Below are 23,962 nucleotides of genomic sequence, written 5' to 3'. Positions count from 1 at the left end.
GTTCATTGCATCTAGTAATCTAACTAATTCACTTGCAATAGATTAGTTAATCACTCACTTTATTTTTAATTAATCAATAATTAATTAAAACCCAATTCACCCCCTCTTGGGTTGTCTCCTTGGGCAACATTATTTAATTTAAAATATTATATTTTTTATATAACAATATTTTGTTTTTGATTTAAATACTTCTTTTACAATTTATATATTATAATTTTAAATTTTATGTTTCCCTCGAGTGTGCATTTCTCAATTTATAATTTTTTTCTCAATTATTTTATTTAATAATTCGTTTTCCTGCTTACCGTTTTTGAACGCTGCAAAGCGTGGCCTCCGACGGAACCCGGAACTCAATTCGCCGAAAGCACGCCTCCTTTTTAATGTTCGCCTTTCCAATACGCAACCGCCAAAACAAAGGAAGGATTCGAGAACGAGAGTGAGAGGGATGGCTCCCCTCTTCACACAGAGCCATCATCGCTCCCTCGAGCTCTCCTTCCTCTCCCCACGATCCCCCGGTCGGGCGCCGCCCCCTCGCCCTTTGCCTCGCCGCGTCTCGGGCCGGACGATGGCTTGCGAGCCCGCGGACGCGTTTCGAACGGTGAGGCCGGTCACCATCTCCTACCCCGAGCTGCAGGTCAGTCCGAGTCCATCGCCCTATCAGACTAGGTTTTCTTGAGAGTCGAGTGATGTGATTTTCTTGATGGTATCAGGACAAGAAAACGGATTTGTCGACCAAGATCGAACAAGGGCTAGGACCCAATGGACTTGGAATCCTTGCAGTCTCTGATGTATGTAGTCGGTTCCTTCCACTCTTTTTTTTTTAAATTTTTTTTTCTTCATTTGTCCTTCAAGAATAGATTTTATTGATCGTTGATGTCAGGAAGAAGCAATCAGGAAACGTCTCTAACTGTTTCCAAGATCGAATCTTGTTTTGGATTTGGAGCTGTATCGCATTCTTTTTCTTGTTTTAATGACAAGATGTCTTGATTCTTAAAGAAACATAATACCTACAATGTAACATGACCACAAGAAATGGTTGAAGTGAAACATTTTGCTCATAGATGAGTAGATGAGTTCTTAATATTCTTTGTCGTATTTGGAATGAGCATGAACTTCACGTCAAGGAAAGGAGTTTGAATGTGCAGCATGACAGGGATTGGAAAAACAAAATTTAATAAAGAATGGAGAAAATATTTGAGTGGAAGAATCTTTGCAAGCACGGATGACTCTTTATAGTAATGTTGTAAGGAGGGCATTTAATGATTTTGACAGAAATCATATATGTTATTCTTTATGTGTATATTAGTGATTGTTTGTTGATGCAAAGATTATTTGGTTGTAGATTGATTTGCACTCTGCAGTGTTCATCCTTTCATTGGCTAATATATGCTCCTTAAACTTATTTATGTTACCATAGGTGCCTGGGTTTCCTCTGTTACGTCAAAATCTCCTACATCTTGCACCCAGGCATGCACTTTTAAATTGCGCTACCAAATAGTTCAATTTCCAAATATTTTCTGGTTTATAATTCTTGTGAGAAGAAGACTAAACTGCCTGCTTTATTGTTTTCTTTTGGTAGAGTCGCAAACCTACCTGATGATGTAAAGAAAGAGCTTGAAGACCCAGACAGCAGGTATGGTGTGTTAAATATGGTCTCATCTAGAAACATGCTTTCAATTGTAAAGGTGTATGCATGCTGGGCATATCGAAAGGGACAAGCATTTTGTCACAGTGCAACTGCATTGCTTGGTTGTGATGAATAAGATTACTAAATAAGAAGGAAAGAAAACAAAAGACATGATAGATTGACTTTATTAGTTAATCTACATGAACATAAATGATTTATATCAACCTAAGATGTGCATAGTTTGACAAAGGTGTACTGCCATAACATTTGAGCAATTATTTTCATTAGCTTTCCCCTTCTACACTTTTGTTTTCTTATCAATTTATAGATTGTGTGTTTTTTTTATTGCCAGATTTTATTTTAATTTTAAAGTGCTGCTTGGGATTAATTTTATGCATTATCCGTTTCTTGTCATATAGGTATAATTTTGGATGGAGTCATGGGAAAGAGAAGCTGGAATCTGGTAAATTTGGTAAGTTTTGTTTCTCTTTTAACTTCACCACTTTATGGTGCATTCACTATTAGAAGCAAGGATTATGAGAGTAGTGTAAAAAGAGAATGATTTTATATTCCTAGATCTTCCTAATTTCACTTGCATCTAAATTTTCTTTAGCTTCGTTGTTAAGGAAAGTGTGTGCCATAGCTTGATTTTTTGTTCTAGAAACCTTATGTATAGAGAGATATGCTATTATGCAAGTAAGGAGGAAAGATTTGGAGGCTTTTCTATTACATTTTCATTCTGTCATGTAATATATCTATTTGGATGTTAGCCTGCCTATTAAGAGATCAAGATTTTTTCATGGAACGACAGAATTCCCAATTGATTCTTCTCTACTGCAATCCTTGTAGATACATTTAAAGGCTCATATTATGCCAATCCAATCTTAGACATACCTACGACTGATGTTGCTGTTATACACAGGTATAATAATTGGCAACACATTTCCATCTTAGTTTATTATTTCTTACTACTTCCTAATTGCTGTAAGCAAACTCCATGTTAAAAGAATGATGTTGTACTTTCATTTTAAAGTATGATGATGCACTTTCAGATTTGTGCTTGTGAAAGGACAGGGATAGTTCAGATCTTATCTTTTAATTGTGTGGCTGCCAATGTTTTCCAGCCCAATGGATCACATACTTCTATACTTCTATGCTTCTATGCTTCTATGCTTCTATACTTCTATACTTGTAGGCTGCTGAAAACTATTATGATCATTTCAGACTTAGTGGCTCTATACATACATAAAAGTGTGGGAACTCGGTGGAGCATTATGATAAGAAACAATTTAAGAAATTGATATAAGAAGCAAAGGACCTAAGGTTGTGTGTTATTCGAGTGAGGAGGTGAGTAAGATGTGAATAAGCAAAAAAGGAAAAAATTAGGGTTTGAGAGATGGCACGTGAACTCGCAAGCCGCAATTGCATTTGCCAGAGGACCACTCCGCCACCATTGCCTTCTCCACAAGAGCTGCCATCAAAATCAACCTTTCTCAATGTCTAAAAGTACAAAAAACTCTCTCACCCGAGTAGCAAATACTGAAGATAATTGTGTGTAACTTAATTCATCTTGCAGTATAAACAAATATGCTTGTTTTGGGTGGGAAAAATTGCGATGCAGCCGTAGCCATGCTTAAGAAGAAGGAAAAGACAAAGACTTGTCAACTGTTGATTAGTAGATAACTGCCTTAATTTTATAGTCAAGTAGAAATATCAAGTCTATATTGTGAACATTACAATCAGAATTTGCCAGCAATTCCTGATGAGAGCTGAACATCTACAATGATGTCGTTAGTGTTATCTTGAATAATAGTGCTATAAGCTGTTTTTAGAGTGTTGTTATTTTAGCCAGGGAGAGTATGGTAGGCAATCCTTGATAATATAGTAATACTCTATAGCCAAAATTTTTCAGCTTGTGCTTTGCTTCATATCATCTCCAACATGGCAATCATGATTGTCATGCAGAACAGCTTTACAAGCTGATTCATTACATTCAATGCTACTGTGCCTTTTCCTTGTCTTCTTTTTTTCAAGGAAGTTGCTTCTTAGTACTATGACTTTATCTATAATCATATGTTTACATGTGTTCTCTTATGTTTATTGATCACTTCAATTGGACTCTATCATCTAGGTACCCATCATACTGTCGACCAAATATATGGCCTGCCATTTCTTTGCCTGAGCTTGAACAAGGTACATGGGCATCTCTCCTCTGAATCCATATATGTGAATAATACTGGAGAAGGTTCTTCAGTCTGTTGTGTAAATTGTATATTAGCATCTTCATGAGATTCCTAAGAGGAAGTTATATTCATCACTGTGAAATGTTTGCTTTCTAATAGAGAACTATAATTACATCTTGCATATACTGTTGCCAATGTATTGTAGGGGCATGATCTATCTGCATCTTATAGTTCTAATAATTCAATGTGGTTCTGGATTCATTTTAGTGATTCACGAGGAAATAATTATAAAGTTCTGCCATATAGCTAGAATTTTGGGAGCACCAACAATTTTAGAAGTCCTGATAATATTCTTTAAAAAGGTTAATGTTCTCTCTTTTTTTCTAAACTTTCTCGTCACATCAGAGAGCATTTTTCAAATTGATGGAGAACCCTATAAAATTTCAGCTCTCTTCGCATGAACTCTTATTGGTAACTATAATGCAAACTATTGTGTTACCATTTTCTTCAAAATTATTTATATTTCTAAAAATATCAGAATGAGTTTTTGGTTATGGTAGATTATCTGATATTTGGTTAGGTATATATCTCTTTTCACTTGCTATAGTTGAACTAAAATAAGATGTTAGCTAAAAGCTCTACTGTTCCATCAAAAAAATTTAGAAGCTCTAATCTATATGCTATTTTATGGGTGACATGATACAATTACAAAATGACAAACATTCTGAAGGATATGGGTCTAAAAATCATTTGAAAGATAATGCCAGTAGAATTTTATTTGGATGGAAACAAACCTTATATAAGATTTGTGGACAAGAGGTATAAAAAGTGATCTCTTTTTTGTTATCTCAAGACCTTTCATATTGAAGAAATGCAAGATGCAAGAAATTGAAGTCCCTATGTTGTGGACCTTTGGGGGAAACTTTCGAACAAAAGTTAGTAATTAAAATGCTGTATAGTTCAAAATTTTGGGCAATATCCGAGTGCGAATGTAAAGATGCATATGGCAATATGTAGATTGATGACATAGATATGTAGTATAAAATTTAGACTGACAATGCCTTATGGATCTGAATGTTGAGTGATCCAAGGTCACATTTATACAGGTGCAGCAATCATTGGATTATTAAGGTGGATATATGATAGAACTAGGAAAGAAAATGTTAGATAGAAGTACAATCTTGAAGTCTGTATTTTGCGTAGGGTATTAGGTGACAAATATGCAGCATTTTGTCATTTGCAATCCTGACTGCAGTTTAGGCTAAGGGGAGGGGCTTGGATGGATGTAGGGGCATAAACAAGTGGAACTTGAGCAAGTTGAGGCAAGGTCGAGCTTGCCTCGATTTTCCATCATCCCAGCTCAATCTTGGCTTAAGCTTGTAGCATGCTAAGCAACCTTAGATCAAGCTTCGCTCATTAGAATTCGAGCCAGCTCAAGATCGGTTCGCTCAGTTTGTCCAGTGACAGACAGGGAGATAACAGTGAGGGAGCAGGTAGGCAGGTTGAGTAGCTGAGTGAAACTGTGAGGGTGCAGGCAGGGAGTTTGAGTGGTTGGTGCACTCAGTGGTGGCCAGGCCCATCATAGTGAGGAGAACCTTGAGAAGTAGAAAAAGGTAGAGGTGGTGCAGGCAAAGGTGGTAGCTACGGGACTGAGAGATATGGCTGATATTTAGATCAATAGCTAGAGAGAAGCAAAATGAAGATAATCACCAATCTCTTCTGTGAGGTAGGGAAGAGGAGAATGGAGAGAAGAGAAGAGAATATGTTGAGGAGAAGTGGAATTGTGATGGTAGTGCTGAGGAGTAAAGTAATGGCTGGCAGGTGTTATTTCCCCTCTCCCATTTGTTTGCATGTCCATTTCAGCCATTCAGATCTTAATCTGATGGCTGAATGAATAAAGATAATCTATCTAACAAATATATTTGTAACAATCTACATTTATCTATTATTTAATATATATTAAATAAATATATGTAGTTTCAAGCTGAACACGAGCTGCTCAGAAACATCTCGTTTGTTTGACCTCGTGGATATGTTCCAGAGGAGTGGTGGAAGTGATTTAGGCTTATTTTTAAGACTAATCACATGACCTTGTATGTTTAATGTTATGGATTGAACTTTGATGCTCTTCATATTCCTTTTCATCTTTAATTTGGAAATCTTCTTCCCTTCTCCAAGATACCATGATTAGAGTGCCATAAAGATTTCTAAGATACTAGAATACAAAACAGATTTAATTAATTACTACTTGACTCTTCTATCCTTGTACTAAATGTTACTTCTGTAGATATGGCAAAATGAGCAAGGTGTGGACTTTACAAAGACTAATACATCCTCATTCTCTATTATGTACTCAGCAACATCAAAGTCTTCAATTTACTATGGACTCAAACATTATGGGTGTTAGAGATGTAGATGACACATAACATTGATATTGCTTTTTTTATATGTATGTACCTTTTTAATGTCCTGGATGCATATGCTATAACCAGATTCTAGTTGGCGTATTTGGTTTAGAAGTTTGACAAGGATTCAAAAAATTAGTTCAAATTCTTGTCAGTTGTTTCTTATAAACAAATACGTGTGTGGCAAGGGTGACAATAAATGAAGTATTTAATGTCTAGCCTCTAACTCTGTTTTGTTAACTATGACTAAAAGCCTTTTCTTTGTCTTCTGTTTCCATGGCTTAGCCTAAGCAGCTTACTGCTTCTCAAAAGTTCTTATAGATATGTATATTCTGTAAAGCTCACATCATGTATGGCTACTTTACATCTAAATGCATTCTGAATTATCATCGTTAGATAATTAAGAGATCAGTTGGTATATTTGTATAATTTTTTTGATTACCACGACTATTGAAGATCCTAGGAGGAATAGTAGGTATCTTTTTCCCTTTAATTTTATCATGGTGCATGTACGTCCTGCCTTTAGTTTCCATCTCAATGTTATCTCCTGAACTGACGGGGGTTAATATATATTTCTTATTTAAATCTAAGTTCGAGTTCTTTAGTTAGGTGATTTTGCATATGAGAGAGTAGTTTTTTTCTTCTCAATAAATAAATACTAAATTTTGTAACATGACTCTTGATGTGTTCAATTTTGTAGCATTTAAAAATCTTGGAAAGCTGATGTTGGAAGTTGGGCTCATGTTGGCATATCATTGTGATCAATATGGTATGTTTACCATGTCCAGAATTTGTAGACCTTATAATTTATATTACACCCTTATTGCATTTGCTCTTATAAACCACGTGATATGATAAACAATTTGGCTTGATGTATTATGTCAGCATCTACCCTTTTTCTAAACAAGAAAAAATGAGAAAATTCTCATTTTTCACTCAGTGAAAATTCCTTGCTAAATCTGGACTACATTAATATTCTGTAATCATATGTTTCTCCTGACATGCCAAACCATTGCATCCTTCATAAATTCCCATTCTAGAGGCTATAATCTATCCATAATTTATTATTTTATAATCTTCTAATGTAAACTACTTTTACATTTTTTTTTTAAGTATCTTCTAATGTAACTACTTTTGTTGCGACATCCTTCTGCTTCGTTCTGTGACCTTCATTAAACCCTCCCATTTCTGTTGACATATTACAAGCTTTGCCAAACTTTGTAGTATTTACAATATTCACACATCTACACCTGATGTTTGATATGCGGAGACATCCTAATTTATGCTATCCCTAAGGCTTTTTAAGCAGAGGACTATCGCCTTTATATCAAGCAATATTTGGTTACAGTGTAATTGAATACCAAATCTAACAACATGTACTCCATTTGTTTAGGCTTTACCTTCAAACTTCACTGCAAGAATTTTATCTAAGGTTGTTTTGTTGCCGCAGTGAGTGTTGGGATAGGCTTATTCTATGGCTCAGATAATTGGAAAGGCTTAAATATAGCTTTGATGCTTATTATCAAGGATCTGTTTGTGCATGCATGCATGAATCTCTGTGTGCATGCACATCCGAGTGTGTAATTTTTGTGTTGGTGATAGTATGCTTTCACTTTTCATCTCAATAAAGTAATGGTAACTGGAGTTCTATTCTCCATTTCAGCTGGAAAGATATATATATATATATATATATATATATATATATATATATATATATATATATATATATATATATATAATTTTTAAATCAATAAAAATTAACATAATACTGCCATTAATTTCCTGTTGTATGTTCTTTCCTGTTACAAGGGCTGGCTCAAATGGCTGTTATAACAACCATTATGTTGTTCCCAAACTAAACTGATCCCAGAACAGTTATTTTCCATTATAATGGAAATAAAAGGATGTTTAAAAGGATATACAAACAATTAATCTATAATCTCAGATTTGGGAAGTTCATACAAGGTTCCGATGATTAGTTCCAAACCCTTTTTTTAATTCTTTTTTTATTATTGCAAACTCTGCTTTGTTGCATGCATAAAGCTAATATCTGTTCCTTAATAAGTATACTGATATGTTTCATTCAATGGTTAGTAACAAAGGAGATGACAAAGCATGATGATGGACTTGAGCATATACTTAGGCACTCCAGGTGCCACAAAGGTCGTTTATTATATTACTTTCCTCGGCAACTGAGGTAATTATTACTCTAGTTGAAAGTGCAATTCTATTACATTGAGGATTGCATTTCTATTTCTATTATACTTTTGCATAACATGATTTTAGCTCCCTTTTTTTGTGTGTGTGTTGTGGGGGGGGGGGGGGGGTTGCTATTAGCTTAGTTGGATTTTAGCTAGTTTTTGTTTCTGCTACTATATTTGAACGTGTATGTATCAATTTGATGTTTATCGAACATGTGTTGGCAGCAAGAGCTTTGCCATATATTTGATGTTACTGGACAATGAATTCTTAAGAGTGTATTATCTAGTAAATTTTAGATGCATGTCTTTTGATAGAATAATATAGCTGTCTTTCGATAAATATTTCTTGTTTTGATGGACGTTGCAATTATTGTCTTGCAGTGAATGCACTGGGGATATTCGTTCCACGTCCTCATGGTGTGGGTGGCATACTGACCATGGGTCACTCACAGGTGAAATTTAACTTCTGGGCTACCATTTGTTGTTAAAGTTAAATAAACTTTTGTATCAACAAGTTTTTCTAATGTATCATCATGTAACTCATTTCATTATTATCATAAAGTTTTCTCATTGCTTTGTTGATGAATTCTACTTTTTAAGCCTATAAGTGGTAAATACAATATTAATATCTACTTTCATAGGTCTACCTTGGGACCCATTCCAAACCCATAGACTTGTGGGTCCAGATCAGCTCCAGGTAGGGTATGGGTCTGTGGATATCGGTGACAGCCCTAATATCCAGAATGGAGTCTGTACAGATTTAAATTTTTCTTCTTCTTTTACCTTGAATTTGAATACATCAAGTATTTAGCACATTTTTTACGATTAGTAAGCATAAGAGAGCTTCCAAAACTTGATTCTCTTTGTAGTGTTTCTAAGAATGATGATGCACACATTGACGACACCCAAATGCTGGGTACCATTTATGAGTTGAACTTATCACAAGAAGGATGAACTCTGCATGTGTCAGACATTTTGAACCTAGTGCTCTTGGTTAAGTGGATAGTGAGTTTCCGATTATTCTGGGGAAATCTTTGAAAGAAACTGTTGAAAGAAGATAAATATTAGCTAGCTCTTAATGATGTTAAACTTCAACCAATCATACATGTCTATGGTATAATTCTGTTGCGGCATTATATATAAAGGTACTTTGGCATTATACCTACGTATACAACAAAAAATCATCATTTTAAAAGTGAAGTAGCACTATCAGTTAGTTCACAATCATGTGATCCATGTAAGCCATCTCTCTCTCTCTCTCTCTCTGCGCGCATGCGTGTGTATTTGCACATGCATGCTTTTGTACACGGTAAGATTCATTTTCCAGGTTTAATATGGAAAAGAGTTTCTCGTGATAGAACTTGTTTACTCCTGCTAATATATCTCATCAGTTACCTTTTTTCCCACAAATAATACTAGAAGTTTCTAGATTCTGTTATGGGCTACTGTGCAAGCTCAATATATAGCACATCAATGCATGGTTTTGTTTGCTATAAATTCTTAATATTACAGAAATGAAACTAGTATATCTTTGAGAATGAGAAGCTCTGTACTAAAACACATTGTGTTCATGGCACTAATTATCTGAAATCATATTTGTAGGTCTTACTTGTGGCATGTTCAAGAGAAATGGTATAGAGATCCCATGTCCTGACACGGGTGCTGGCCTTTACATTAAAACGCGAAATGACAAAATTGTCAAAGTAATTTCTGTTTCTTTACTTTTCTCCTTGAGATTGAAGCAAGATAACGTCTTAGTTGTTTCATCCAGCTGATTCCTACTTATCAATCATTGTGAATGCAGTAATTTTTCAACATAAAGAGGTGGATCACTGATGTATCTTATTTGTTTATGTTTTAGTGTTGATCAATGAGACTAGAAATAGCTAGCGAATAGATGAGGTGGATCACTGATGTGTCTTATTTGTTCATGTTATAGTGTTGCTCAATGAGACTAGAAGTGACTGGAGAATAGACCTACTTTAAACCTGTCAATAGGTTTTTGTGCCTGAACTGTACAGATGCAAATTACATGATGGACTATTTAAATTGAGTGTCCACATGTTGGTCATGGTACATGAAATCTTTTTCCTTTTTCTTTTTGTGAGGGAGATCTACCCGCACTATAGTAACCCAGGTTTAAATTTTTGAGGATGCATCGCCCAAGAATTGAAACTAGAATCTTTAGTTGCTATAGCTCTAGTTCACATGGTTCATGATATTTATGATGCTTGAAATTTGAAGAGCGAATGTTATGGATGATCTTGCTTATGCATTTGTCAAGTGGTTATAAACTAGATAAGTTTTAACGACCCATGACTTCATGTGATTTGTGGTTTAGAGAGCAAATCCTATTAAATTTGGTCTACAATTTTATGAATTTGTAAATTTAGGGCACTTTAGATGTTGTATATCATGACTAATTATGTGACTTCAATTGTTATGGCCCATCATGAAGTTTGCCAATGAGATTCAAGCTCAAGTTTCTTGGTAGGATTTTTAGCTCAACTCATGGCTTTAATGTTCCCAAGGCATATGTAGTTATGCCTTGTTTGAATTGCACACTGGGTGACTACGAGTAATGGTCCACAACACTATGTAGACGCTACAGATCTTAAAGCACGTGTGGATCAAAATTCAGGTTATTGTTTCTATGGACATGATAGGGATAAGTCTGTCATCATAACATGACCATTTCATAGTTATTAGCAAGTTTCTATGATCGGCTGTCAACCAAATGTCAACCCTCCAACCTTCTCATCTGGGCTTGGGACTGGCCACATAATTTTTTCATGGTAACATGACTTGAGTGTTGAATATGCCATTGTTAGTCCATGTTGTTGACATTCTAGGATGCTTCCAATACATTGATTAAGTTATAAATGCTATTCCTCTTTGAAGTGATATGACTGAAAAAAGAACATTTATGTAATTTGGATGGTATGTAGACCTCTTCTGTCCGTCCTGTTTATATTGTAACCTGACCCAGATGCATATAGATGCACATATGTATATATGTGCATTCATATGTCTGAATACTTGCAAAATACAGATATTCCCCATCTATTCCTCAAATGAACAAATCCTCGTATATTTTGAAATGTAACTCAAGAAACTATATTTTGATGTCACTGTTTCTCTTCTGCTTTAAAAAACATTCTTATTATGTTGATAATTGCATCTTCATTTGGATGCATTAGGTTGTGTTTGGAGAAGATGAATTAGCATATCAAATTGGTGAAACAACTGAAGTATTATCAAAGGGCCGTCTTTGTGCTACTCCACATTGTGTACAGGTATCTCATCAATGAAACATGCTTTTATTTGTTTCTGAAGAAAAGGAATATACTCATGACATTCTCTATATTACTTGCAGGAATCCAGATTTACTCTTTCTTTTGTTATTTATTCTCTTACCATACATCTAGAATTTGCCTTTTTATATAAGGTACTGTTTAGATTTTTTTCTTTTTAAATAAAAACTTTAACCATTGGAAACCTTGTCCAATCCTAGTATCCTTTTATTCTAAATAATAGAGCTTGGAAAATTCCATTATATTATAAAACTATAGATGTCTGATCTTGGCTTCTGATCTATTTATTTTGTTCAGATTCCTGATGATTTTTTCCATGGAGAGAAAATGCCTATTAGTGTCACTGTTGATGGATTTTTTTTAGTTGCCTATTTGCTAATCAATATTCCATAATCCCAAATGTTTTGCAAGTTCCATTACCTATGCTGCTCTTCTATGTAATTTTTCCCTTTTCCTGTGCATCCACTCAGAAGGAGCTGAACATGAAAAGGATACACTGATTTGACAAGAGAAATGCCATACAAGGAAGGAATCTATGTTCTAAAATTTGTCAATTTGTTTTTTATTTTTTTGTCATTTGTTTTTTTATGCACTGACAATGTTGCGCATGTTTTATTTATGACTGTAAAACAGCTAATCTTTCTATGGGTTCTTTACTAATCTCATCATGCTTCCATTCTTCCCCATAAGAGGGAGTGTCTTATTCAGTTGCTGCTATTGCTCTATTTTGTGAACTATTAGCTGTCGTCAGCTCTCCATCCTTCTACTTATCTTCTTGTCTTTGCCCATATTCTGGTTTTAAGTGGATGATGTTACAAACGTTCTAGTATCTGCAGTTCACTTGGTTTATTGGAATATGTGCAACATCTACAATGTGAGATCTACTGCAACTTATATATATATATATATATATATATATATATATATATATATATATATATATATATATATATATATATAAAATATGAAGGCATTTTTTATCTCTAGTTTTTGCTTACCAAATCCTTATCAAACAGGAAGGGTCTCTCTTTCTTGTGCATTTCTTTGTCATGGATCTTCTGTCTTTCAGTATTCTTAATATATTTTTTTAAATTTGTTGTTGGATAGGCACCTAATGGTGAAAAGGCTTTTGGTGTGGAACGTTCAACTTTTGCTATGTTCATGCAACCTGACTGGTACTTTCAGAAATATCTTAATTATAACCATGTGAAGTTAAAGAAATCTAACTATGTGAACCAACATGTTTCTGTTGTATAATTTTCTAGTATGGATTATCTGTGGTCACTCTAGGCATTGTTTTTTTTATCTCTAGGCAATGTATGTCTGATGCCTAGAAAAAAATGAAAATCTGAATCATTTTGTGTAGTTTGTCTTCCAAGTTCTTCATGTTGTGAAGTAATAGACGAGACAGTCTATGCATATCTTTATTTGCTTCGATCCTGTCTGTTTAAAATATGCTGACTTTTGAACAAAATATGATCCCTATCTGCATGAAACTAAAAAAAAAAGAGAAGATTTTTGTTCATCTCATTGAGGAGTGGTCAGTGGTGTCCTGCCTTGGCTAAACAATTCTCCTAGTTAGAATCTTGCACTGGTGGAATTGCTAACAAAATTGAATGGTTAAGGTCACTGAACTTTTCACGCAACTTTAAGCTAATGCGTGTGGTTGCTGAATCCATGCATCGCAGTTATTCCATGTCTTCTTCTAACTGGTAACTTCTTATTATGTAAGATTTGGACATTTTTCCAGAAATCTTATCATGTTCGGTGATTCCAAATTGTTTTGAAACTAAATTTATATCAATGAAGGGCTCATATATATCTGATTGATACAACCTTGCATGTGCATGCAAGCTGGAATATCATCCATGGTGATACTAGACATGTCCATCTAGTTTTCCATCCTCTTTGGCTTTACAAATTTGGCACCATATAATTAGCAACTCCTGGTTTGCAGCAGTTTTGGATCTCTCGTCCATTTTAAGTTCGTTCAAGTATTAAAATAAATTACTTTGGTTTCGCTGCTTTGCCACCTTAATAGCATGTGAAGTCAAATGTTCAATTGTGGTGGTCCATTATTATAATCCTTTTATTTAAGATCAATTCATTTTTCTTACTTTGTTCAATTCTTGATAGGGATGAGCGTCTTAGATTTCCTGACGAGATTCATCATCATCAAGAGGTATGTTATTGATGCTTCTATGGATTAGTATTGGCTGTTATGCATGCAGTCCTATACTGTGCCATGTTTTTAAGGAGAGCATGGTTGATGATAGACATGGTGCTTCCATGATGACCTCACATACATGATAATTCATGTTGTTCTGCAGTTGATTCCACCAAATGGAACTCTTACTTTTGGGGAGTATTCCGAAATGCTCCTTAACAAGTATTACCATCAAAGGTTGTAAGGCAATATCATAACATTTATATGTATCTTTACATTTCTTGATACATAAGTGAATGTCATAACTTCTACTATATGAATTTTTAATCTTATTTTTGGTTCTAACAGTAGGTTCAATCAAAATTTATATCTTGCTAGTACCTTTCACTTTTACAAAACTAGTGCACGAACAGTGCTCCCTTTTACATGATAATATATAATTTTGATCCTTGTGACTGCATGTGTGCCCACAAGACTTTGTAAATGTGGAAAGTGTTTTCAAGCAGTCATTCATAAATTTTGGCTATCAACCGAATTTCCTCATCTCATAAATTTGAGATTTTTTTTTTTTGGATCTTGATTCTCTTGGTGAACTTAGACACAATGTGATCTGAATGATAATGATTAGATCAATTAATGGATAGTGAAACTGTATGCTTGATATCTGGTGCTACCAGGCTAGAACATTGTTGGATTGTTGAGACGTCACATTGACACTGAGTAGAAGAATTGCAGTTTTTTCTTGATTTTTTTTTCCCCTTAACCCTTCTTTTCCTATACATCATGCTGTAATGCAGCTTGATGTATCATATCAGGTTGATGGTTTGTCTCGTTGATTCATGATGGATTTTAGAGAATGCTTTGTCGAGAGGACAATGTGTAGCAAAATGTAATTGTCCGATCTAGGCATTTTCTTTTTCCTTTTTTCTTTCTTTCTTTCTTTCTGTTTTTGTTTCTTTCGTTCTTATGAAGTTTATGTCTTGCCTGTCAAGAATGATTACCAGTCAGAAAGTAGAGGGGCAGCTGATAATACAATTGCGGGGTATGGATAGTGATGTACCACTAGAGTATGCAGTTTGAAATTAAAGGTTTACTTGATGTAGCTTCGAGAAAGATTTTGTGATGGTTGAAGCTGGTACAGGAGGCATCACTAAATGGAACTGATTTTGTGATAGCCAGCCACTTCATGAGTAATCCAAAGCTCAGAAAGGTGACAGCACCAAACAAGCATTACAGGCCATCATGAGATCTCCCTTCCGCCGTGTTCGGGATAACGCTGGGGGCGCGTCAAGTAGGGGGAAGCTCGGTAAGTTGCTGGGTTCCACGAAGGGCCATCTCTCCTCCGCATGGCCCGGTTGGTGGCCGAGGGTGGACATTATGGGAGACCATGATGCTCATGTCTGCCATTCATTCTGATTGGTCGGCATCATATGGTGGCTGAGGGTGGACTGAATGATAAGCTACTTGAAACACCATCTAAGACTTACTGGATATTGTATGGTATAAGATTTCTCCTCTTGGCTTGTCACAGATATTATATTAGTAGATATATATATATATATATATATATATATATATATATATATATATATATATATAGAGAGAGAGAGAGAGAGAGAGAGAGAGAGAGAGAGAGAGAGAGAGAGATTGACTTGGCTTGACCGGAGTGGATTTTTATTTGATTATAGACGATGGAGATTCTACATCAATGATCAAGCTATTAGAGGATGTAATTTGCTATCTTCAAAATACTTTCACACTAAAATTATGTGAGTTGGAGATTCTTAATCAATGCACTGAATGGTCAAAACAGTAATATAGTATGTATTATTTCATGTTATTTAAACTATCCAATTTTTAACTACTTAATATGCAGATTAGGAGTCTCTATAAAATAATTTAGAAGTAATAGATCATATTCAATAATTTAGATCATCGATATGGGATTTGAGTAGAGATCTACTCAAGTGTCAGCCTATATATATATATATATATATACAAAATATAGGGTGGAGTCATAATATACATGGGGTATGAAGAAATAGTTTTATATCCACTATTAAATTCAGTATCGAAGGTCAAAAATAAAATTATGAACAATAAGCTATTATTAAGAATGTCTGAAGCATCTACATACGAAAGTTGAAAGTTAAATCACAGCTTGCAATTGACATTGGATTTTATAAAGGATTTGTGGTAAGTTTATACTCCTACACCAAAAAAGTCTGAATGTAAATTAAGTTTGAAGGACTTAAGATCCATTTGTTCTATATCATAATGTAAGTTCCTAAGCATGAGTCCAAACTCCAGGGTATATCATCTTGCTATTTCACGTATAATGGTAGTTCCATAATTTTCATTTGATAAAAACTGAAGAAGAAAAAGGTCATTTAGCTTTGGATTCTGAAACTACTTTTGTAAGTGGTTGGACTTCTATTGTCCCCAAACACGGGCTAAGGAGCATGACCGCTGTTACTAAAAAGTAAAATCTTAAGCTCCAGAACCTCTCGAGTGCAAATATCTAAATTCTAAGGTAGTAGGTGGATCGACTTGCGCGCTACTAGGATTCTTAGCCTATCCAACCTTGAACTATTTCTCAACAGTTGGATTTCTCAACTTCTTGGAATTCTCAAATTTCTTATACTATATGATGTCGTTAGCTAATGCCGTTTAAAGAGTAACTAGGATAATGATAGAAGTTAAGATCATCGGTGAGTCTTATATACACAAATAGGGGGAAAAATGCAGTGCTAATAATAAAAATCACACACAGAACTGGGGATAAGGGGGAAAAAAGAACGTCTATGTATACATCGCGGGTAGGTCAGGAGAAGCGACAAAGAGCAGACAATCCTGGGATAAGGTGGGCCCCGTTAGTTATCTTCGCCGGATTCTGTTCCCATGGTTCCATCGGCGGTAGTTCATGATAAATTGGCAACTTACCGCAATTTAGCAACCCCAAAAGTAAGGTAAATAAATGAGGACAAGTTGATAGCGACTTTTGTCTTTTCAACTTTTATTCCTTCATAATAGTTGTGATATCATAGAAGAGACTAATGATTTTTTTTTTTAATTTTAATTTTGAAATTATACATTAATTTTTTAAAGAAAAGTTAAAAACATTGTTTTGATTCGAGAGAATATTTATTTTTTTATGATTTTTTTTTATGAGACTAGGAGTGATTAATCCTTATCTTTTCTATCCTATCTCCAAACTAGAATCAAATAAACTCTCAGCGCAGTAGAACCGTTATTTCCGAATAACGGCGTTTTGCCTTCGCCGGGTGTCCGTTATTGCCGAATAACGGCGTTAGTGGAACCGTGTTTCTCGGGAAGCGAGAAAATTTGTTTGAGATGTTCTTGGAGGCCGGGCGGCACATAAAACGTGGGGAAGAGGATAAGAGAGACACACGTCGCGAGGACAAGGAGAGGGGGAGCGTGCAAGGCTTATTCTATCCGCTGCCCTTCTCTCTCTCTTGTGTCTTGTCTGTGGTTGCCCTTACTAGGACCCCACAATTGCAAGGCCGCCTCTCACAATATCATTGAGCAACCCCTAAATTGCTACGCTTGATAAGTTTGAGAATGTGGTACCAGTGATTGTCTGTTTATTTGTGATCACTACCATTTGAGATTCAGATTACATAATTTTATCCGGCAACTTTCTATATGCTAGCAATTCATGTAAATATTTTGAAGTGCTCTCCAGAGGATTAGGAGAAAATTTAGAAGGTTAGACTAATTGAGCAGAAGATCACTTACTGTTAGGTTGATTGTATTATAGATTTATTAGCTTCCATGGGCTAACATTATTATGCAAAAAGGGTGTAGCATGCATGACTAGCAAATTTCTTAATCAATAGGCTTTCCTACATTGAAGATGAAAAGAACAAATGGAAGAAAAAGATGTAAGATTCTTGTTTATACATCATGATTGGATGAATAAGAAAAAATTGTTCAATTATCTTGATCTAATCATACTTGAGCAAAAGATGGCCTGCATTTCGGCAATCTGAGCTAAAATTTAAGCTATTGATTATTGATTCCTTCATTGGTGGATTTGTAGGATGTACTTGGCACCTCAAGAAAATAAATGATTCAACTATCCATCTACCTTAGGGCGAGACATATCCATCAGAAGATGAATGGAGTGGCAGATTAGATGGCCTTCTTTGTGGCTGATCATTCTCATGGATGCTTTGGACCAATGCGCGTTGGCTTCAAGGAGCTTTTGGAACATGTTGTTTTATAATTATTTTGGATGTATTCATATTAGAGTGGCATGAAATGCACACAACAACAAACAATCAGATAGTAAATTATTATTTTGCCAAAATTAGGTAGACATAGCTGCTGTTATTATTCCGAATCCCATAAAGCCATGTAATCTCTTAGGGCTCATTTGGTTCACAGGAAACATTTTTCCTCATAAGAAGCAGATTTGTGGGAAGTAGATTTCTGAAAAGAGGATACTTGGAAAGTACTTTTGTCATATTTGGTTGACCATGGAAAAGTAACAGATTTACAAAGTGCTTCTAAACGGTTGATCATCTTCTTTATTGGGAATGTTATGGGTAATTCCTATTATACCTTTAATAAAAACTATGTCTTTAATGCTTTGGATCAAATAAACATAGCTGAAGGATCTTTTTGGGAAAAAATAAAAATATTTTGATTTTCGAGTAACGGAAAAGTAATTTTTTCATGTTTCTTATTGGAAAGATTTTTTCATGAAATGTGAGAATTATATTCCCACAGGAATACAACTTTTTCGTCTCTCCTTTGAAAACTTCAACCAAATAAGACACATCTGTTTACTTTTTTGTTGACCATATTTTTTCCCTTCTTTTCTCACAAACCAAATGAGCTCTTAATATATTTTTAATCTCGATTGATTTGTGTGATACATCTTGAAAGCCGGGACAAGGTTGGACAACCCAAAATTCGGTTGCCGTTATCTCACGATCAAGTGGGCCACCGTGCCCAACCAAAATGGCCTATTTAACCACTCGAGACCACCCCCTCCAAGAGCCCATTCGCCGAACCCACCCAATCAATCCCCCTTCTCTCTTGTTCTTGCTTTGCTAGAATTCTTTGCCCCCGTGACTTCTTCTTCCTGCCATCCCTGGGGCACCCAATCTGGACGCATGGTTCACCAGAAATCTGGCTTCCGGAGGAGGTTCCTCCGAATGGCGAAGCAGGAAAAAACCCGTTTCTATATCCTGGGCCGCTGCATCTCCATGCTTCTGTGCTGGCATTTCCATGGCATGACCGATTGATGGCCGGTTAATTACATGTTAATTCCAATGGCCAAAGAATCGAAGAAGGGAGAGGAGAAGAAAACGAAGAAATTAAATGTCATCGATGATGTCCGATGCTTCGGCGAATCCATCCATGCTGATGCCATCAGTGCCAACTCCTACTGTCCCAGTGGTAAGGGGTTCGACAACAAAATTTTGTACAGGGTGTAGAGAAGAAGATGTAGGGTAAAAGAATTCACTAGTGATAGGCTCGTGAAATGTTGCAAATAATGAAATTTTTGACATGACAGCGGCCTTCAACATGCCGTTGGCTTCCTATTATGTGTTTTAATCTTGAGAGAAGAAAGAGTTGAATGGTCGGCCTATGAATTGTTTTTATTTTCTATTTTTTGGTTGGATCGGATGAATCATATAAGTTTAGTATGGATATATCCAATAACATTAGAAAACAAATTATTCCGGGGAGGGCTCCACTGGTCTCTCATCCAATGTTTCTCGTGTGCTCCGCCATGCATGAAGTACCTAATCAGCTAGGTTGTTCGTCTCACGGTAGCCATGATCTTTTCATATGTTTGGGCTCTCAACGCGGCTAATGCTTATACATCCAATATATTTTTTTTGACCAAAATTATATATACATCCAATCAAACTCTCTGCATCAGGAAGAAATTATATATGCGATACTTGTGGAAACATTAGCATGGGCATCCATGCTGCGAGAGAAGACAAATTGGCCTGCTGAGTTGGATGAAACTCACTGGTGGGATTTTAGATTCATGTGTGCGGCATAATACGGACTGTTAGAACAATATCTTAACCATACTCTCATCAATTCACAACTCTTAAAAATTACATTTCTTTGTGTTGGAAAAAAAATACATTTTTTTTTTTTACATTTTCGATTTGCATCTTCCAGAAATTTTACATTTTTTAAATTGAAAAGCATCACATTTGTCAATTTAACTGCAACGATTAATCACATTGAATGCATCCATTCATCAAATACGAATCCCGCCCGCATGTGCTCGACGATCGCAACTTATTGTAGAATCTTCAACTTATTTTGTATCAAGATGGTGTGAAGGCATTTTGAATGCTAGACCAAGTTCGCCATCTGATCCTGGAAGGCTCCTAATTGTTCTTCAACAACACAGCGTGTGATCAACCTCACTCCTTGCTTGGGTGCAGGTGGGTTGAGAAGGATGCAGGAGGCTATGAAGCTGTTATCATCCAATGGGCCGACATGGATGGGCTGTCCCCACCCGTAGTCCACCTCATAGAACCCAACCCGGCTCCAATCCGAGAAACACAGCAGCCCATAGTCCACCGGCACTCTAAATGGGTCCCCCTCGGGGTCTCCCACCAACCACTTTGCAAACCTGCTCCCGAGACTCTCTTTAGCCTCTCTGATCAAATTTATAACCTCAAAAAGCGACGAATCCGTGATCTTCTCACTTGGTGCAGTGATGGTCATCGGGTAGGCACAGTTTCCATAGTAGCCTCCTTTTGGGGGCAGCAATTGGTGCATCAAGTGACGAGCATTGGCGGCGAAGCCAAGCCGGACATCAGCCCCCGGCTTGAGACCTATTGCTCGGGCTCTGGATTGCCATACTTTTGCAGTTAAGATGTCAAATTTGGAGCAGTATTTCCCCGTCTCTTTTGTGAATTTGCTTTTGGTCTCGTTGATCCGGTCGAGGGAGATATCTAACAAGAAAGTCACGAAGGGATGGGCGGTGAGGGATGGAGGAGGAGGACGTAGCGATGGGAGCTTGGGTGGTGGGCTGGGGATGGCTTCCCTGCACCAGATGGGCCTGATCATGGGCTGCGCAAGGCCTTTCGCTATATCTGCAATTGCTCGCACAAATTGGGCTGCTCCAAGCCCATCAAACATTGCATGGCTCGATCTCATCCCGACCACGAATCCCCCGCACGAAAATTGTGTCACCTATATTTCCAAGGAGAAGAAGAAGAAAAAAAAACTCGTAATTTAGACTACGAACAATGAATACACTGCCTTTGCATCATAAATTTTGTGAAACACTAAACATTCCTATAACCAATAATATGCCCTTGAGGCCTGCCTTAGCCCATCTCTAGCTTATGCAGACTCCGGCCGGCCCGGGCCTGCTTTCGCCCACCATGGTAACTCGGAGAAACAGTGTGAATAACTTCGCGCGGGCATGTCTAATGGCCTTTAGCCTGTGGCTGCTTATAGAGCATAACATTCTTGTCTTGATTTATCTGGAAAAGAAGTTTGTGATTCCAAGCAAAAAAGTAGTGTTTGAAGAGGAAGCAGACCTGCATCATCACAATGAGATCCTTCTCAACTTCAGGAGACAGGTATGGAAGGAGCTCCTCCTTAGGGACAGCTAGAGGCAATTCAAGGTGGTTAAGATCTTTGAGGCTGCGGTCGACCGATGCCTCGACGAACCATACGCCATCCCTGGTGCAAGCGACCTCTAGCTCCCCTTGGTCGGACATGGCAAGCCGGCCGGCGACAGGGTAGTAAGGGACCAGGGCTTTGGACAGTGCGGCCTTTATGACCATTCCAGGCTCCTGGCCATGCCCGAACACATGTATTGAGTCGACCAAGAACCTCGAGGCCGGAAGCTGGTCCATGAAGGAGAGGGGGAGATTGCCGGACGGCGTTGGCTCGCTGGGGGCAACCAGTGTTGGAGCCAACTTGGTCACGGAAAAGAAGCTCATGGTTCTTCTGATGCTGGTGGTTTGAATGCAGTGTGCTTATAAAGATGGAAGATGGTGCACCCACTGCCTCTCAAGCAACACCAGAGAGCGGTTGTTTACTTCGTGGAGTGAGACGTAATTCAGGCAGAACTTTGTTTGTAAGCATAGCCTATGTGAAATTTATACAGGAGAATGGCACTGGGGCCATCATAAAGTTTTCCCTTGTTTGAGAAGAGGAGAGCTGACCCATTTCTTTAACGTCACCAACTCCTTATGTCAGGCTGTTGCCATCTAGTTACGGCAAAATCCAGAACGACGTTTCCGTTCACTAGCTTGCAAGGTACTTAAAGTCCATCTCCATGCTTCTGTTCTGGCATTTTCACGACATCTCCGATTGATGGTCGGCTAATTACTTGTTTATTCAAATGGCCAAAGAATCGAAGAAGGAAGAGGAGAAGAAAACGAAGAAATTACATGTCATCGATGAGGTCCGATGCTTGGGTGAATCGATCCATGCTGATGCCATCAGTGCCAACTCCTATTGTCCCAGTGGTAAGGGGTTCGATAACAAAATTTTGTACAGGGTGTAGAGAAGAAGATGTAGTATAAAAGCATTCACAAGTGATAGGCTAGTGAAATATTGCAAAGAATGAAAATTTTAGACATGATAGCGGCCTTCAACATGCCTGTTTGCTTCCTATTATGTGTTTTAATCTTGAGATGAAAGAGTTGAATGGTCGGCCTATGAATTGTTTTTTTTTTCTTCTTTTGGTTGGATTGGACGAATCATACAAGTTTAGCATCGATACATCCAATAACATTAGAAAACAAAATATTCCGAAACTACCGCAGAAGGCTCCACTAGTCTCTCATCCAATGTTCCCCGAGTGCTCCGCCACATACAAAGTACCCAATCAGCTACGTTGTTCATCTTACAGTAGCCATGAATTGATGTTTTCTTGTGTTCAATCTCTTGATGTGGCTAAAGCTTATATACACGCAATATTTTTTTTGACTGAAATTATATATATATATATATATATATATATATATATATATATATATATATATATATATATATATATATATATCCAATAAAACTCAGGTGGCTTCTCGCCTCTCTCTGCATCAGAAAGAAATTATATATGCAATACTTGTGGAAACATTAGGTAGAGTGACGTGGACATCCATGCTGCGAGAGAAGACAAATTGGCCAGCTGAGTTGGATAAAACTCACTGGGATTTTAGATTCATGTGTGCGGCATAATACAAACTGCTAAAACAACATCTTAACCATACTCTTAAAGATTACATTTCTTTGTGTTGGAAAAAAAAAAAAATTTAGATTTTCGATTCGCAGCTCGCTGAAATTTTATATTTTTTAAATTGAAAAGCATTACATTTATCAATCTAACTGCAATGATTAATCAGATTGAATACATCCATTTATCAAATACGAATTCCGCCCTCATGTGCTCGAGGATTGCAACTTATTATAGAATCTTCAACTTATTTTGTATCAAGACAGTGTGAAGGCATGGAGAAGGGGATGGCATATTTCAAGAACGCAGATGATATACGAAAGATTGACATATCAGAATGTCGACTAATTTATTGAAATGGAGATAAACTATAGCTTCAGACACTGATTTTCCTTTTTTTTATAAAAAAAATGTAATGCTGCACGGTAATTAACACTTAGTTTATCATGAATTTGCATATAGCACTCGTCTATTATTTTCTTTTGTAGCTTGTCGGCATTCTTTATAAAATTTTCTTACTACAGATTAATGCTGAACTTTTACGCTCACACGATTGTCCAATATTTTTTAAACTTAAATGAACCAACCAAGTTTCATCAGGAACATATTTGTAATAACGGTTTTTAATAGGCATTTTTTGTTATACATAATTTGTGTCTTACCTTGAAATAGTCATGGCGTTTCAATTATGATTTAAAAGGAACTTTATGTAGTTTTGTCCCTCCATAGCTGCCTATTTACTACAATAGTTGTGCTTAAGCATGACCTAATCCTAGCAAGCGGGGTGATAGGACCATTTGAGCAAAATGAAATGGGTCTATCCCAAGAAATCTTTCTAGGGCTCGTTTGGTTTGCGGTAA

General features: G+C 36.5%; 2 protein-coding genes across 9 annotated transcripts; one reads left to right on the top strand and one right to left on the bottom strand.

Annotated features, from left to right (window-relative positions):
* Positions 1-339: 339 nt before the first annotated feature.
* On the top strand, positions 340-18,150 carry LOC103697875. Of its 8 annotated transcripts, XM_039118721.1 has the most exons (18): positions 340-634; positions 711-788; positions 1,418-1,467; positions 1,580-1,633; positions 2,047-2,099; positions 2,477-2,549; positions 3,759-3,820; positions 6,916-6,984; positions 8,310-8,412; positions 8,798-8,868; positions 10,019-10,119; positions 11,617-11,712; positions 11,793-11,864; positions 12,838-12,905; positions 13,867-13,912; positions 14,061-14,134; positions 14,695-14,786; positions 14,890-14,982. In XM_039118721.1, the coding sequence occupies exons 1-17, from the start codon at positions 446-448 to the stop codon at positions 14,738-14,740; spliced, it is 1,305 nt and encodes a 434-aa protein (XP_038974649.1). In that variant the 5' UTR covers positions 340-445; the 3' UTR covers positions 14,741-14,786; positions 14,890-14,982. The 8 variants fall into 8 exon arrangements, 7 of the variants coding, with proteins under 7 accessions (XP_038974649.1, XP_038974650.1, XP_038974648.1 ...); XR_005508180.1 differs by lacking the exon at positions 14,061-14,134; XM_039118722.1 differs by lacking the exons at positions 14,695-14,786; positions 14,890-14,982 and adding an exon at positions 17,961-18,150.
* Positions 18,151-20,035: 1,885 nt separating this feature from the next.
* On the bottom strand, positions 20,036-21,897 carry LOC103697873 (myricetin 3-O-glucosyl 1,2-rhamnoside 6'-O-caffeoyltransferase AT2-like). The gene is made up of 2 exons (XM_008779814.3): positions 21,454-21,897; positions 20,036-21,100 (listed from the first exon to the last, which is right to left on the bottom strand). The coding sequence occupies exons 1-2, from the start codon at positions 21,859-21,861 to the stop codon at positions 20,252-20,254; spliced, it is 1,257 nt and encodes a 418-aa protein (XP_008778036.3). The 5' UTR covers positions 21,862-21,897; the 3' UTR covers positions 20,036-20,251.
* Positions 21,898-23,962: the final 2,065 nt, after the last annotated feature.

Source organism: Phoenix dactylifera, unplaced genomic scaffold (genome assembly GCF_009389715.1).
Source record: "Phoenix dactylifera cultivar Barhee BC4 unplaced genomic scaffold, palm_55x_up_171113_PBpolish2nd_filt_p 000402F, whole genome shotgun sequence".
NCBI classification, from domain to species: domain Eukaryota; kingdom Viridiplantae; phylum Streptophyta; class Magnoliopsida; order Arecales; family Arecaceae; genus Phoenix; species Phoenix dactylifera.
This window is presented reverse-complemented; position numbering and strand designations above follow the sequence as displayed.

Bases quoted from the DNA above. Each gene is read 5' to 3' on its own strand.
- LOC103697873 (XM_008779814.3), bottom strand. From the start codon at position 21,861: ATGAGCTTCTTTTCCGTGACCAAGTTGGCTCCAACACTGGTTGCCCCC. The intron at 21,101-21,453 runs GTCTGCTTCCTC...TTGGAAATATAG, and splicing joins ATCTCATTGTGATGATGCAG to GTGACACAATTTTCGTGCGG.
- LOC103697875 (XM_039118720.1), top strand. From the start codon at position 446: ATGGCTCCCCTCTTCACACAGAGCCATCATCGCTCCCTCGAGCTCTCC. The intron at 3,821-6,915 runs GTACATGGGCAT...TCAATTTTGTAG, and splicing joins TTTGCCTGAGCTTGAACAAG to CATTTAAAAATCTTGGAAAG. The intron at 6,985-8,309 runs GTATGTTTACCA...TTCAATGGTTAG, and splicing joins ATATCATTGTGATCAATATG to TAACAAAGGAGATGACAAAG.